General features: G+C 52.0%; 1 protein-coding gene across 2 annotated transcripts in view; it reads right to left on the reverse strand.

Annotated features, from left to right (window-relative positions):
* Positions 1–16,423, reverse strand: part of LOC144722060 (lactadherin-like) — a 42,584-nt gene that overhangs the window by 18,929 nt on the left and 7,232 nt on the right. For both annotated transcript variants that reach the window (XM_078600153.1, XM_078600151.1), the window contains 2 exons: positions 12,584–12,715; positions 498–629 (listed from right to left, as the gene is read on the reverse strand). In XM_078600153.1, the coding sequence (XP_078456279.1) occupies positions 498–629; positions 12,584–12,715 (264 nt within the window). The remainder of the gene's footprint in view (positions 1–497; positions 630–12,583; positions 12,716–16,423) is intronic.

Below are 16,423 nucleotides of genomic sequence, written 5' to 3' on the forward strand. Positions count from 1 at the left end.
GTACACCGCGGTAAAAAAAAAGATGCTGCTCAGTGCAAATGCAAGCCAAGAGAGAGCCCCAACGCATTTCGCACGCAACAATCTTAACGGAACACTTCATCAGTGGCATGATAGAATTTCAGGAAAAATTACAAAACCAACGAAATGAAAAGTGAGGATTGGCTCGGTGGCGTTGGCACGTCGGCGTTGGCACGTCGCCGTTGTCATCGTTGTGGCGTCGTCGTCGTCATAATCATGGCACGGTTGTCGTGACGTCATCGTCAACGTGGCACCGTCGTCATGTCGAGTTGTCGTCGTCATTGTCGTCATCATCGTCATTGTCGTCATCGTCGTCGTCATCATTGTCGTCATCGTCGTCGTCATCATTGTCGTCATGATCGCCGTCATTGTCGTCATCGTCGTGGCATCGTCGTAATGTCGAGTTGTCGTCGTCATCGTCGCCTTCGTCATCACGGCAGTGACGTCATGTCGCGTCATCGCCGCCGCCACCGTCGTACCTTCCTGGCAGAGATCTCCCTTGAACCCGGGCGCACACGAGCAGCGGAACGGCTCCTCCAGGGAGTCCCCGCGCCCCATCGCCTGCACCTCGCACTTGCCGCCGTTGTGGCACGGGCTCCGGCTGCAGGGTCCTGACCATCGACGACACGACCGCGGACGCGAGGAGCCGTTACCGCGCGCCGCACACGCGCGCACAAACACATAGGGTCCCCCGTGTAGCTTCAACAGACTGTTGGGGCAAGTGCCGTTAGCAAGCAAAAGCTACGAAGGCTGGCACGGCACACGACGGGGTAGGTGTCCAGCACCAGGTCCAGCCGTCTTTGTCTCTCCAGTGGCGATGTTAACACACAGCACCATGTACTCGTTTGAGGCAGAGTCGACCTAGGGGAGACCCGTAATTGGTTCAGATAATCGTCACCGGTGTTGGTGGCCGTGAGCGGAAAGCCACCCGGGTTTGTAGCGCAGCGCGGCGCTAACCGCTGCGCCACCGCTCCTCCCCACATGCGCGTGGCCGCCAGCTTCCGAGATGATAAAAAGGTATAAGGCAAAGATGCAGCCCTGCAACTGGTTTCTCGTGGCACTGCTCGCAGAAAGGGCCCTCCACTCGAGGCAGATCTACAGAGCCCCTCGAAAGGGCGTTTTGGCCTACTCTTCCACGCTGGCCAGAACATCTTGGATGGGCCGGGAGCACCCACACTTTACCCCACCACACGCGGCCTGCCGATCAACACTGCTGTCCCCTATTTACCAGAATCAGAATCTTTATGCTGGAGGAATCCGATGAGCTATTAAGCACTTGATCACAGATATCTAGTAGGCAGGGCACCACGGTTGCGAGGAGATGTTAACTACCTCACCTGGTATACAGGAGGCCGTGGGTTCAATCCCGACCCTGACGCCTGCTGTATATCTGGAGTTTGCCTGTCTCCCCGTGGTCGCGTGGATTTTATCCTCCGGGCACTCCGCTTTCCCCCCCCCCCCCCACATTTAGAAACCTGCGTTTAGAGTATTCGGCCGCTGTAAAAATGTTCACGCGCGATGATAAGCGGCTTGGTCGAGCGAGCGATCGCGAGTGGTGGCCAGGTCGCTTCCCAAAAAGAGCTGCACAGTAAGCTCAGTGGGGCCTTACCTGCTCCAGATAACTAAACATTGTTGTCGTTTTACACAAGGAAACACAGCGGGCTCACCTCGTGCCCCCCCGGTTTTTGTTGCTGCACCTCTCGCTTTTTCATGATTCCTTTGAGTGGTCCCTGGCTGCTATCGTGATGGGGAACGGTGGGGGGGGGGGGGCCCACCCAACTTCCAGCCCTTGGCTCTCATCTGCTGGACGTTATTTGTGCCGCTTGGGTCGTCGTCGTCGTCGTCGTAAAGGTTCTCAGCGTTTCAATCGCCGTTTGTGCTGATGCGTCCGCTTTTATCGGGAGGGGTGGGGAGTGGCAGGCATGAATTAAAAATGAGGCTTTACAGATATAAATCTAAAAGCCCGCCCCCCCCCTCTCCCCCCCCCCCCGGCGAGTCAAAGTTGAGTTACCGCGCTCTCTCCAAGTCGGCGTGTCCGCGTGTCAATGTTTTTATGTTCGTTTCAAAACAAAAGAAATAAAATAAGTATCAATGTTTTATACGTCGTAAGTTTGTAAAACGTGCGGCTGCCCGCGTGTGCCAGCTTCCCCCCCCCCTCCACCGCTCTCTCCGTCTCTGCGAAGCGAGCGAATTTGTTTTTGCGAACGTGGTCGAGTTGAACCGGAATGACCTTTTTGGATGACAGGCTCCGACACGTCGCGCTATTTACGCTCCACCTGCCGGGAGATTCTTTAGCTCCCGAAGCTTCCGCAGTTCCCCAACGAAGAAGCCTCCCCCGACACGTGCAGCGACAACGTCGGCCATCGTGCCCAAAGGCACGACCCGAGAGCTCGCGCGGCGGCGTTGGGAGGATGAAAGATATTGTTCGGTTGCTCCTGCCTTCAGGGATTAAAAGCGTTTGCATGGGGATGCGTGAAGTTATCCAACTTTCGGGACTGCAACAAAGCCCTAGGCCCTATTTAATGTGGTGTGGTGTGATGTGATGCATGAAATATATTTTTTAAGGATGATAAGAAGGACTCACTCATATATGTATTACTCATCTACTAATATGCTGAATGCGAAGGTTAGTGTTGTTAATCACTGCAGGATGAAGACCCCCGTGTTGGTCACAAGGGTGGTTTGGCCATACTTCACCACGAAACGTCGGACATCGTACGGAACAATGCGCCGTGTAAACCCAAAAATCACACCGCAGAATTTGGCCCTCAACAGTGCCGTGCTTAATACGAGCCCGCCTGCCTCCATGCAGCCTCGGAGGCTAAAGCACGGGGAGTCTTTGTCTAATGCATCGCTGGTGCTTGTGCAGCTGCGTGAACACGCGGATGTCTGTGCACACGTGCACGTGGATCGTGCATGCGTGTGTGTGTGCACGCACACGTGCACGCGGATGTCTGTGCACACGTGCACGCGGATCGTGCGTGTGTGCGCGTGCACGGTTGCGCGCGTCGTTCCGCCACCGCAGCAGCGGTGCTGCTTTGACGCCCATTGGTCTCATCTAGCGGCGGGCGATGATTGATGTGAAGGATGCGCGTGCACGCGCGTGCGCGCGCTTATTCAACAGCCGGCCCCCGGGGGGGTGTGGGTGGGGGGGGGAGCACTGACATTGACCGGTGACGCTGCCCTACGCGGGCGCTCGGTGCACGGCGCCTGCGCCTTGGATCCGCTCAAGCTCCGTGCGGTTTTTTTGGTCGCGCGATCTCCAACCCCGCGGCCGGCTTCCTCCCGCCGCGCGCCCTCCGAATGCATTCCCAGCTTCTGATAATTCACAGCCTCCGCATCAGGCCGGAAGGCGGCGGGGGCAGCAGCGGCGATGATGAGAAACACGTTAAGGCGCCATTCCGCTTGTGCGTTTTTTTCTAAACGTTGATCTCTCGTCGCAGCCTCAACCAGCGCCCCCCCACCCCCCCCGCAGAAAACACGTTAGATGGAATGTTCCCAGCGAGGCTTACCGAGCGTTGGAAATTGTCAGCGGTTGATAACAGAGCGTGCCATTGTGCGTTTGCAGGGGTGATATATTGCTCTCTGCTGAACACAATCGTGGCAATGTAGCGTAAGCCAAAGGGGCTTTGTTTTGTAAATACTAATAACGATAAGAAGAGAAAAAAACGCCAATTATTTACTCGGAGAAGCCTCACTGAACCGCAGTACTTTTTTCAGAAGGGTCCTTCATTGGGATGTTTTGGCGATTTTCACGACTTGAGGATTTGGCGTCGTGGGTGGAGGACCAATGGAGTACCCGGAGAGAGAACCCAGGACGGACACACAGCAGTAATACTCGGCACAACCATTTCCTGGCCACATCTTGCAACCCAGCTCCTACAACACCTGGCAAGCCTTGTTAAACCTTGTCAACCATCCAAGTACAATCCAGACGCAACCCCGCTGAGCTTCTGAAGTCTGATGATCGACTGCATTTAGGGTCACTTTGGTCATGGGCTTCGTGTGGATTAGCAGGGGTGATTTGAACCCCCGTTATATATAAGATATATAAACGAATTTCTTCAACGTGATTCGATGTATGTATCTTGGGTTTAAGAATACGCGTCTTAATGAAATGATGTAACATTACACCCACAATGCATTTCTTCCCCAACTTGACCTTGAAGGCTTTCGGTTTGGCGTTTTAATGGGCTTTCCCAAAACGTTTGTGGCCATTGGACAAGCAATGGCGGGGGTTCATGTGGTCGGATGTTGCTGCGCTTTAACCCCTAACCACACCACTGTGGTCACATTACCCATTGACGGTAGACTCGTCGAGGAGGAAACCCACGCAATGTCAATTGTTTTTGTGTTTGTTTTACCAACCCTTTGTTGAACCACTTCTGTATGAAGGCCTCGCCAATGCCATCAGAGTCACGGGGGTTCTTTGACCATACTTCCCCCCCTCCCCCACGCTGATCAGTGTGGCTTGGTCAAAAGGCGGGGGCCCCAAAGCGGCTCCGTAATTTTAACCCCCGCCGCCGATGTTAGCCCTGGCTGGGAATCGAACGCGGTCGGTCAGGTTCACAGCGAAGTGCGCTAACCGTTGCACCATGACTAACACCCCCAAAATCGTATTGTTATGAATACTGCTTGTATAACATGGCCATCCACCTGCGAAGGAGAATGTACCCAGACCTCCTCTTCAATGCTTGTTTGAACTGAACCTGTTTACTTTAGACCTCATTCCTGGCTCGTTGAACTCCGTTCTCACGAATGTCATAATAAAGAGAGTCGGGAAGTGAGGTCACGCATCCAGAGACCTTAACTTTGACCCCTTGGACACCCACTTCTCTCTGTTCTCAAACAAGCCAGTGAAATGTTGACTATGTAAGCTCTCACCACTTCCACAATGAGCTGTGACACGTTGAACGCCCCCCCCCCCCCCCGTGTAACACTGAGTCACGGCTGCGAACTAAGGGCTGGACTTTTCCGCGGTTTTAAAACGGGGCTACTTCTTTGGCCTCTGAGGCTCCACATAAAAAAACAAGGACACATCGTGGACAGAAGAACATCCCACAACACCACGAGAGGGGAGAACTGCATGCGATCGCAATGTCGTGAGTGGTGTACGATTCCGCAACTCGCAAAAAAACACGGAAACTCTTAAAGTCATGGTGAACACTTTCAGATTTGCCAGGACCAACTACCTCAATGAATAAGATGTCTTCGAAAAAGCCAGGGCAGGCGGCAACCCTCTGTTTGATAGCCAATCCCAAGTCTTGACGTTGTTTTACAATCCCACTGGTGACATTTATTGTCACCTTTTAAGCCAGGGAAAAAAGAAAGAAACCACAGTCTCCATCCATGGACCAATGAGCAAGTAGCAGGGTGACACTCATCTCCATCAACAGCAGCACTGAACCAATCGTGGAAATTCCACATTTCCATGGCAAGTAGCGTTCCGTCCGTAGGATGGCTACTTAAAAAATGTCCACGAAGTTTTTGTTTTTATTTTTAATTCAGCCGAGTTGGCTCGCAGCCAGGACCTGAGCCTTCCCACCACCGTTTTTCGATCGTCAGCCCAGCGCCTCTGACCACAGCACTGCCCCCTTGTGCGGAGCGAAACAGCGAGCGCTACCCGCTGCGGGTAGCGCTCGAGTAGCGCTGCGCGGGGCTGGGAGGCTTCAACGAAGCGGTGGCGGCGACGGCGGCACCGCCCTCCGTCATCCACATTCAGTTTCGATGCCAAATGCGGCCACGGAGACATCTGGCGCCGACGCGCGAGAAAAATCCAGCGTCCCGGAATTTTTTTTTTCACTTTGCGGGGGCGCTTTAACATCTCCACCCCCCACCACCACCACCCCCCCCCCCAAAAAAAAGAAAAGTCACACTCTGCCCCCCCCCCCTGTTGACGCAGCACTCGACTTGAACAAAATAAATAAACAACCAAAAATAAAACAACGGCGCCGTTCAAACAATTATAATCCCTCCGCCAAACTGGTCACGCGGCGCCGGGGGTGAGCTCCACGTGACGAGCACGACGGCCGCGTGGCGGTGGCCGCGGGTGGCATCGCAGGCGGCGAGCGCGACGGCGGCGGCGGCTCGTGGTCGCAGTGCCGCAACGCCACGCTCCTCCTCCTCCTCCCCCCTCTCTCTCTCTGTCTCTCTGTGCGAATCGTCGTGCGGTCGTTCGCTCAGAGCCCCCAAATAGCGTCACCCGGTGGGGTGGGGTGGGGGAGTGGGAGACGTTAGAAAAACGACGTGGATAAAAATACATAAATTGCGGTCTGTGGTGAAATTTATGCCCGTTGCGTACACTGCGTCCAGCCATGGATCCGTGTTTATTCAACGAGTAACGGCCGTGCCTCTGGAGGATGGCGTTGGGAGGGCCGGGCGAGCGCTTTGAGAAAAACATGAGCAGAGAACTCCGGCCATTCCGTGCCTTCACATCTCTTGTCTTTCCAGACCGATGCTGTCTAGCGGCATGAGTTAACCGAGCAAACGGCGGAGCAATTTTTGGGATCGGGGGTTCCTTCGCAAACAGCGGACGGTGAGTTTAAAAACCGAAACGGTGTTCGGTGAGGGTGGACGGTGTGGGGTGGTGGGAATGAATTTGGGATAATGAACAAAAAAATTCTCAAGTGACAAAGAAAGCACTGTTCACAACAACAACAAGAACAACCGACCGATGACGATGGCGTTCTCTTACGGCTTAAGAGGGATTTGCGGCGCCAAAGCTGGCGAGATAAACACAAGTCACGGCGGTTCGGTGAAATAGGTCGCATGATCAGATTCGAGCTCCTCTTGTCTTGCGACCCGATCGCCCACAAAAAAATCCTATTACCCACGGGAGCCGAAGGTCTCCACAAAAAATAAAACCTCATTAATCTCCCGCCCTTTTATTCCTATTATTCGCACATTTTTCGCGAATAGGTGAAGTCACGCGACAAATTCACCCCGCTGCTGCGTTCTCCGGAATTAAAAGATTCTCCAGCAAGAGAGAGGCACCTCAAACTTGTGCTGGGTGTCCCCCTCCCCCACCCGTACCCTCCCCTACCCACACACTCACACACCTACCGGATCATAGGACGTACCTCCAACTTTTTGCTTTCAAACGCTGAGGGTAAAGTGTTTATTATAGGAAACGGTATCCGTGATCACCCTCGATATTTGTGTGTGTGTGTATGGATAGGTGGAGTGAGCTTGCGGGTAACATGTTCGTCCCTCGCACATTATCACCGCGGATACGGGGAGTTTTACTCTACAGTGTTTACAGGCTGGCGTGGAATATAACTGTAGGGAGTGTAATCTTCCAGGGATAGGCAGAAAGCGGCTTTTGCCATTTCCTCCCTAAGCCAGAGGAGAAATTGGTACCAGCTTAGGTCGTGTTACCGATGTATTCGTGCGGCCATCGCGTGATGGTTTATAACCATCACGCAAACTCCGGGCATCATCGCAGCAGTGGCTTTTGGCTGCTCGCCGTCAAACAAAGACGGCGGGCGCCGCATCGCACGGCGCTTTCAGACGCGCTTCTGCAGCCGTCTGGAATGCTCTTCCTTCCGATGTTAGGAAGCCACTGGAGCTATGCACTTTTAAATCATCAGATTTTAAAACTCATTCCTTTAGAACTGCTTATTGTGTTTAGTTTGTTGTCCTTGCCCCCGCACCTCCGATTCGTATTGTGCGAATGAAGTTCAACATACATACATACATAAGAGTGAACTACTTGATTAACCCACTAATTTCAAATAGTTACCACATAATTCACGACTTTTTCTTTCGTACAACTGATGTAGATGTAATTTCACATTCAGGTGGTTAAGGCAGATAACCGTGTCAGAAGCAGCGGAGTGTATCGCTGTGATGTCTCCTTCGGATTTGTGGATCGAGCATTGCGTCATTATACGTTGCATCGTCTGTTCAGGGTGACTGCAGGCGCACACTGGAGAGATTTTAATTTTCCATAATTCACCGGTAATTGGTCAGACGAAGACCTAGGAATCACTCAAGTTATGATTACGCCAGCTCCGGGTGTAAGCGACCAGCATAGCACGTGGGACTATCGTGGGAAGCTTCAGTGACCAGAACAGGACATTTGTTCAGCGCCCAACAACGTTTGTACAGAAGGGAGAGGAGAAAAATTAAACCATCGAACGACATCACCGAGTAGAGCCACGCGTGCCTCTGGCTGTGAGTCGAGCCACAGAGTGGAATTGCTCGGCAACACGCAAACAGGCCAACGTGGGTGCGGCACGGTTGGCTACGTGCAGTGCGATAGAAGTTCAACATCCCTACGTACTCATAATCAACGTTTTTGTAAATGTTGTAAATGTTGTGGTTTCACGCTTCAACACACCGGTGGGCTAAAGCAGTGAACTATTTGTCTTTTGTCAACGTGACACTTTTTTTTACAGATTGGCCGTGTCGGGTGGTGGAGGGTTACGGCACATTTATAAATAACGCGATCTAAACCCAAAAACGTTGATTGTGAATAATATTGGTCGCGAAAGCCTACGTGTTAAACTGATCCCTACGTACGTACGTAGATGCGGCACTGCACTGCTTTTTGTCCGCGGTGAAATGTGCTCCCTCGAGTGAAGCCAGGCGGAATGTTGGAAGCAGTGGCAAGTGTTAGCAGTTGTATCTGTAGGGAGATTTAAGGGGTGATTGAAAAGTCTCTGGCCTGACGAAGAAGTTGGAAGAGTAGCCCTGATGATAAAGGGCATGGTCCCTCCGACAGCAATGTTCCCTCGAGAAGCGAAATGCACTCGCTCCATCATCTCGGGTTGCATTCGCAGGCCGTTCTTTGTCCATCCACTGCTGGATGAGGGCCTCGCCAAGCCACGCAGGTCATGGGCGGTTTTTGACCGTGCTTCGCTATGCTGGTGAATACGGGTTGATGAAGGTGTGGAACATATATGTGGGAGCATATAAGTAGAGTACAACCATGGGATTAACTGCATTGCCTTTGGCTGCCCACTACGTAGCTTCATCATCATCATCATCTATGCACCAGGTAACCAACTCTGAACAATTATTTGCGTGGCTCCTCAAACCTCCTGTTGGGAGTATTTATATTGCTTCATTGCCACTAGAAAAACGTTTTCTCTGCAAATAATTCTCGAACTATGGAAACACACAGAAGGCACTGGAAGTCAGCTTTGGTGGGTCTTGGTTACCTGGGTCGCCGTGGTGGCGAGATGTTAACTACCTCGCCTGATATGCAGGATGTTGTGGGTTTGTTTCGGACCCTGACACCTGCACATACAGTATACATTAAATCCTGGTCAGCTCAGCCAATGGGATGATTGCCCGATATATCATCGACGATGGCCATCCCACAGAGAGGACTGGTCCCCGTCATGGGAATATGGAATGTTTACCACCTGCTCAGGGCCATTAGCAGTAATGAACCCTGTCCCCATTGCTCGTTTGAACCGGCAGACGCATTGGCTTTAGAGGCTGCGCAGGCGCGTGTGTGCTCACACGAGCACACGCTCACACGAGCACACGCGCTCAAACGCGAGCGTTGTTGATGACCTGGGCCTCGCGTGTGAAGTGTGTTGTCTGTTTGTGGTGAAGTGTGGCCGTTTGCCTTTCCCGTGCAGCTTTTGTCTAAAATGTCAGCACGGAGCCCTCTCCAACTGATTCCACAAATCGCCAATTAAGGCTGATCTCTCTGCTGGGCCTCTCCACTGTCAATTATTAATGAGTACATTGGTGGGGACTTTTTTTAAAAGTCAATATCTGCCAACCTTTACAGCACCCGTGCGGTGCATTCATAAGCCTCGGCGTAACCGCGAAGGTTTAACGGTGCTGCTGCTGTTGTGGTGGATTTTCATTTTCAAATTGTTTTCGCTGTTACATTTTTTAGTTTTTGAATGTGCTAGTTTCGTGTATCCTCCTGTTAACTCTTCCAACCCCCCCCCCCCGCACCTTTCCATTCGTGCGTAAACACTGTGGGGAGACAAAGGCGGCCTTCATAACGTGTTCACTCACATCACTTGCCCCAACCAGTCTATACGGCTACTACGTACCCGTAAAATTGAGTTCGATTCCCGGACCGCGGCTAACATCGGTGTTCCGTGCTCTCTCTGTGCCTGTCCGTATTAGTTGCTCATGTGGCACTGATTGAGCTCGCTGTATTCACTTCCTTCTGCTCTCATACAAAGGGCAACGACTCATGGAGAAGGAAGGTGGTAGCGGCGTTTTTGTGTTTGGTGCCTGTGACCGGGATGCCATCGTTTGCTTGCGCTCTTTCCCCCCCAAGCCACATTTGCATTTAAACAACAAAGGAGGCATCTGTTCGGATTTAATTACCAAAAGCGATGACCAAACGGCCACATTTAATCCCTCAGTGCACACGCTGCTGCTGCCACCACCGCCGTTGCTGCTGCTGCTCGCGACTGGACGTCCGTTCATTTCGACGGACACGGAACCCCTCCAACCGGCGGCGCCTCTGAAAGGCACTTTTGTAAACGGGGATTAACATTGATGTACAACTTTTTGCGCGAAAGTCTTCGTCGCTTTTTTTTTTGCATTCGAATGAAAAATCTAGGAATTAATAAAGTGAATAAAGGCTCGCGGAGATGGAAACATTTAAACGTCTCACCGCTGCAAATGAAACTGCGAGGGCGACGGGGCTCTGCTCATTTCAGTCGGTGGAAATTCCGTGTCCCTACGCCAGCGATCAGTCTCATGTACAGTATGTATGTTGAACTTCTTTCTCACCGTACGGTCGGAGGTGCGGTTAGCATTGTTGTGTCAACTCCCCCAGATCAGGATTTGAACTTAGACCCTTGCTACTGTGAGGAAAGCACACCAACTACAGCACCACCTGGTTGGATCAATGACTAAATGCTACATCTCTCCAGTAAAATGTCCACAGTTAGAACTTGAAGGGTTTTGAGTACATACATTTAGATTTAGCAACCCACTGAGAATTTAGATTTGGCAATCCACTGTTGGGCAAGGGTCTCCGCATGCTGTGGACGTCGTGGGAGATGTTTGATCATACTTCACCACACCGGTCAGTACAGGGAGCATGGATATGGGCACATCGAAGTACAGTACAACGATGGATTTGTCTGCCCACCACTTTGCGCGTGCAGCCCTTTAGCAACCTGTTTATCTCCCTTTCAAGCACTGTACAGGCACAACCCTGATTAGCTTGCGGGATATGATGAGACTGTGTGCATTCTGGGTGATTTGGTCATCGGCATGTTTTGGTAAAATATCATAATTGTGATAATTCTGATGAAATAACATTCTGTAAAGATGTAGTTTCTGTGTTTCTATATTTGTTTTTACGTGCCGTGTCTCGCTGAACGGCGAAGTGACAGAGGTCTTACTTTGCAATCGAAACGATGACATTTATAATCCTGCTCAGAGGGGTGACTCAAACGTGTCCCCACGGAAAGTTGAACTGTGAACGTTTCTCGTTAACCTTTAACTCGGCCCATGGGGTTGTTACTCTTTAAAATTCAAATCAATGAAACCCGGCGTAGTTATTGAAAGAACATATTGAGCGCTCGATCGTTCGCCAAGTCTGCTACAAGCTGACGCTTTATTAATCCGTAACAGGAGAAGTTTGTTTCACAGCACGATTCACACCGAACAGAACAAAGGTCTCCATTGATCGTGCATTTTACGTGTAGTTATTTTAACGGGGGCACGAGTCGTACGAGCGTGTAGGCTTGTGATATTTCAGGCGGTTTTTAACCGCACGCGTTTCTTGCCTTTATAAATGTTCCGTAGATTTTTAAATAAATAAATAAAACCTCTCTTCTCAATCCTTAATTATTTTACGTACATAGGGTCTACATTTTATCCATGTTAAAAAAAAAAGACTCGCTGAATATCGGTGTTCTCTTTCAAGAAACTTGGCCGATTGTTTTGGTGCGCGGTTTTGCGTGTGGGAGGAGGCAACCTTCTTAAAACTGATCAAGAGCGCTGCCTCCACCCATCGGCAAGGGCACCTTGGACGCATCACTGTGGGCGCCGCGGTGGCTAGGAGATGTTAACTACCTCGCCTGGTATACAGGAGGTCGTGGATTCGATCCCGACCCCGACGATGCCTGTATATTTGAAGTTTGCATCTCTCTCTCTCTCCCCGCGGTCACGTGGATTTTTCTCCAAGTCTTCCGGTTTTTTCGCTCCACGTTTAGAATCAACGTGTGTTTAGAGTAATTGCTATAAATGTCCATGTGCTAAGCCACTTCGCTGAGCTATTATTTGTGGCCAGGTCGCTTCTTAAAAGGGCTGATATAGCTCAGTGGGCTTTACCTGGTATTTTTTTTTTTAAGTTTTTCGGGTTGATGGCCGCTCTTCGCCAATTGGCTTCGACGGCGATAACACCTATCGTCGCTAACGACAGCTCTAAAATAATCTCGCAACTCAATGGCTCCCGACGATTCGCGCGGTACCCCCACGTTCACATAAACGATCTGCGTCATCAGCATAATCAGCATTTGCGTCGCTGTGTCAAAAGGAGGGTGGGGGTGAGGTTGGTGTTGTTCCGTAGACACCCGCACGGCATGCTCCGGGAGGGGGGGGGGACGGACGCGACTCGGAATCTCACCTGGCAGCCGCTCTTCGCACTGGCGGCCTATGAACTCGGGAGTGCAGTGGCATTTGAGGTTGGTGCCGTCGTTGCCGCTCTCCAGGAAGCAGGTTCCGCCGTTAGCGCAGAAGCCATCGTGGCATTTCTCTCCTGTGTCAAGCCGGGAGGTGGGGGGGGGGGGGGGGAGCGGTGGCAAAGCGGTTAGCGCACTGCCCTCATCAGTTCGATTCCCGGCCACGGCAAACAACCAGCGGCGGTGAGCGTGGTGAATTATGGTCAGGTGACCTACGCAGCGTGGTGAATTATGGTCAGGTAACCCACGCAGTGTGTTGAATTATGGTCAGGTGACCCACGCAGCGTGGTGAATGATGGTCAGGTGACCTATGCAGCGTGGTGAATTATGGTCAGGTGACCCACGCAGCGTGGTGAATTATGGTCAGGTGACCCACGCAGCATGGTGAATTATGGTCAGGTGACCCGTGTGCGCGACCCGTGCAGCGTAGGGAAATCTTCGTCCAGCAGTTGACTGACGAAGGTCCGTAAATGACGTTTTTTTTAACGTTAATGTTCTGAACCGGTAAATATGAAAACAGGAGGCCTCCCCTCCTCACGGGTCAAGCATTCAGCTCACGTCATCGACATAGATCACTCCGTCTCCCCCCCGCTGTGAAACTTTCATCTGTGCTCGGATTCACGACTGGGAAGAAACGATCAGTTAAAACGCAGCAGCAGCAGCAGCAGCAACAACAACAGCAGCAACAAAGACGGACGCAGCTGTGCTTTTTAAAGCTCTGCTGTTTTTACATCACCTGCGCGGTGGAGAAATAGCAGGTGTTCTCCGATATATTTATTTATTTGAATGTGTTTTGAGCAATCCACATCATCCTGGGTGTGACATTAAGCTGCAACCCGTGACCTAAAAGGAAAACCACACTGTTGACGAAATCAAAGGAGAAGCCACCCCCCTCAGCCAATCCTTCCCCAGTTACGCCTAAAGAGCCCTAGTTCCTGAGCGCGGCGACGTGACGTTAAGTGGGATTGGATGGGACGGAGGGAGCTTGAGTCACGGCACCATCTCCCGGGAGAGGACGTCTTACGAAGAAGGAGAGCAACATGGCCTGTACGACGCAGTCACACTCAGACTCACAATCTCAAGGGTTGGGAGTTTAAAATCCCTGCTGGGGGGGGTGTTAAATCGACGAGGTGCGGTCCTCAAAGTTCAATCTCCCTTCACAGGGCCCATTTAAAAAGAGAGAAGTTCAGAGGCCACCAACGGACTTGGAGCAACTGGGGCAAGGAGGGAATGAAATAAATTGGGGGACGCCTTTGCGTGGAAAATTGACAGGCCAACAACAACAACCACACGTACTTTCCCACATCTGCTCGAAAACAAGCCTTGCCAATGCCCCATTGGCATAACGTTAACGAGAGCCTCAAATTGAAAAGTCGCTGTGACCTTTTTGATTTAAAGCTTTCGTGACTGCAGGGATTCATCTTATTGGTTCTTTCGGTAAAGTCACGTAGAAGGGAAATAATACAATAAGATAAATATATTATTTTATGATGTTTTATTTTTATTATTTTATTATTTCCCTTCGCTGTGACCTGCTCTCCCGTGGCTTCAAGTGGAAGGAAGTGACAGGAAGCCCCCGAGTCCTCAGCTCAGCCCTAGAGCTTCCCCTGCACACTGGAGGTGAAGCACCGCCTTGGTGCTCATTCCATTTGTTTTACGTCCACGTATTTTTCAAAGCGCACCCGCGTGCTTGCTTAACGGTTATTGAAGACGCTCGCAACGGGTCGACGTGCCCTGATGCTGACGACTAATTTATCGTCCGCAATCGATGAAACGCGCCCGTTGTTGCTTCAATCAGAAACGTTGGCGCGCTGAGGGTGGACGGGCGGGCGGGCTTGAGCCTGCTGAGCTTTGGCCGATGGAACCACATCAGGCCGCTGCTGCCGCTGCTTTTGTTTGTTGTTGGAATGTTCTGACCCCGTGCCCCTGCTGGACAACTGTGAAAAAGAGCTTCATAGCCCATCGGATTCCTCCCGTATAAATGCATTTTCTGATTCTGATTTCAATTGGGCCATCGTTACAGACGTGAGCCGATGCTGACCGAGAGCGCCGACCGCACGTGCTCCACTTTTTCTGCGATTTGATGGAAGCTTCGTCATCGGCGTGCCGCTCTTATTGATCGCGTTCAGCTCCCCCACGAGCCCTCCTACTACCATTGGATTGAATAACAATGATACAATCCTGAACATTTGTTCCGTGTGTTGTTGTTGTTATTATATCGATTTGAAGGGATGGTTTGTTGGGCTGAGGGCATTTGGCAGTGTCATCTGCGTGACCTTGAAGTCCACTCAATGAAGGTGGAAGACTCCGCCAGCGTGAGCCATCGCACACCGCTCCTCCACGGATCTGTGCCGTACAGACAATATGTGAAGACAATTCCATCCCGTGTCTTCACGTTATCATCGTCGTCGTCGTCATCAGCCGTGCAAAATTCACTGCTGGATGAAGGCCTCCCCAAGCCAGCTGCCACCTCTCACGATCTCGCGACAGTAGCAAATCGATCTGGCACCTGCACACGAGCTGATGACATCGCTCCATCACCCCAGTGGACGTACTCTCTCAAGCGCCCCACTCCTTGGCTGCCACTACGTGATTACTCTCGATCATCATCACGTATAATAAAAATAACTTTTTTTAAAAATCCAGACCAACTTTAGCCAGCGGCGGCAGCAGCAGTTGTTTACGCAGGCAAACGCTCGACCGGCTTTGACCTCGGAACAGGGCTCTCGTCAGCAGTCTGGTTTGTCAAACAAACCCCGCTGCGTCATTAAGACGACTGTTGGCTAAAGCACTCCATCCCAACCGTGGGACCCCGGCTGTCGCGGAGCATTTTGGACGAAGATCCGTGCGCACGCGCGCCAGTGGAACTCCACGCTGCGTCTTCGCAGCGTGAAGACGTGGGCGGCTCTTGTTCCTCCCCCCCCCCCCCCCCGAGGCCGTCGGCCCTTCTTCTTCTACTTCATGCCGGGCTCGGCAAACAATGGGCGGACGTGCCCCGGGTGTCCTCGCGCGCTTTTTGTTTTTCGTAAATAAAGCCGCAGCGACGGGACGCCGACGAGCGCTGACGCACGTCGGCCGGGGAGAGCGAGAGTCCACGCATCGTGCCTCTCGCCGGCCAACAGGTTTACAACAATTGTCGACCCCTCCCAAGTAATGTCACCCCCCCCCGCCCCAAAAAAAAAATGTATTTTCTAGGCATATATACCTACACATCACCCTACATGCAATAGAGTCATGAGTATCTGCACAACTTGGGGGGGGGGGGGGGTGGGGGAGAAGCGGACATCGGTGGGGGCGACGTGGCAGGTGCGAAGCATCGAAAAGCCCCCCGCAGGAGCCAGAATAAGGCCACCACAGGCCACCGAAGGTCTCGTCGTAGAATTCGCCATCGGCAAAGCGGTTGGTCATCACAGTACGAAAGGCAGAGGTCGCAACCGGGAACCCGATACCCGTACCCTACCTGATACCCGGCTACCCGTACCCGACCGGGTACGGGTACCCGTTTGCGACCCTGGTGCGGCCGGGTACGGGTACGGGTAGACCGTGAGTCACTGGTGAGTAACTGTTTGTCACTCATTTCCCAACGTCTTGTCTCTTCTCACAATTCAAGTTCCTAGAATCAACCCACCCGCGCCTGCAACATGGCTTCATCCCAGAGGTCGCAATCAGGTACCCGATACCCGTACCCTACCCGTACCCGGCCGGGTATGGGAAGGGTACGGGTACAGGTACCCGTTTGCGACCCTGGTGTGGCCGGGTACGGGTAAGGAATCAAAACCCGTTTG

This window comes from Lampetra planeri, chromosome 13 (genome assembly GCF_965212315.1).
Source record: "Lampetra planeri chromosome 13, kcLamPlan1.2.h2, whole genome shotgun sequence".
Classification (NCBI taxonomy): domain Eukaryota; kingdom Metazoa; phylum Chordata; class Hyperoartia; order Petromyzontiformes; family Petromyzontidae; genus Lampetra; species Lampetra planeri.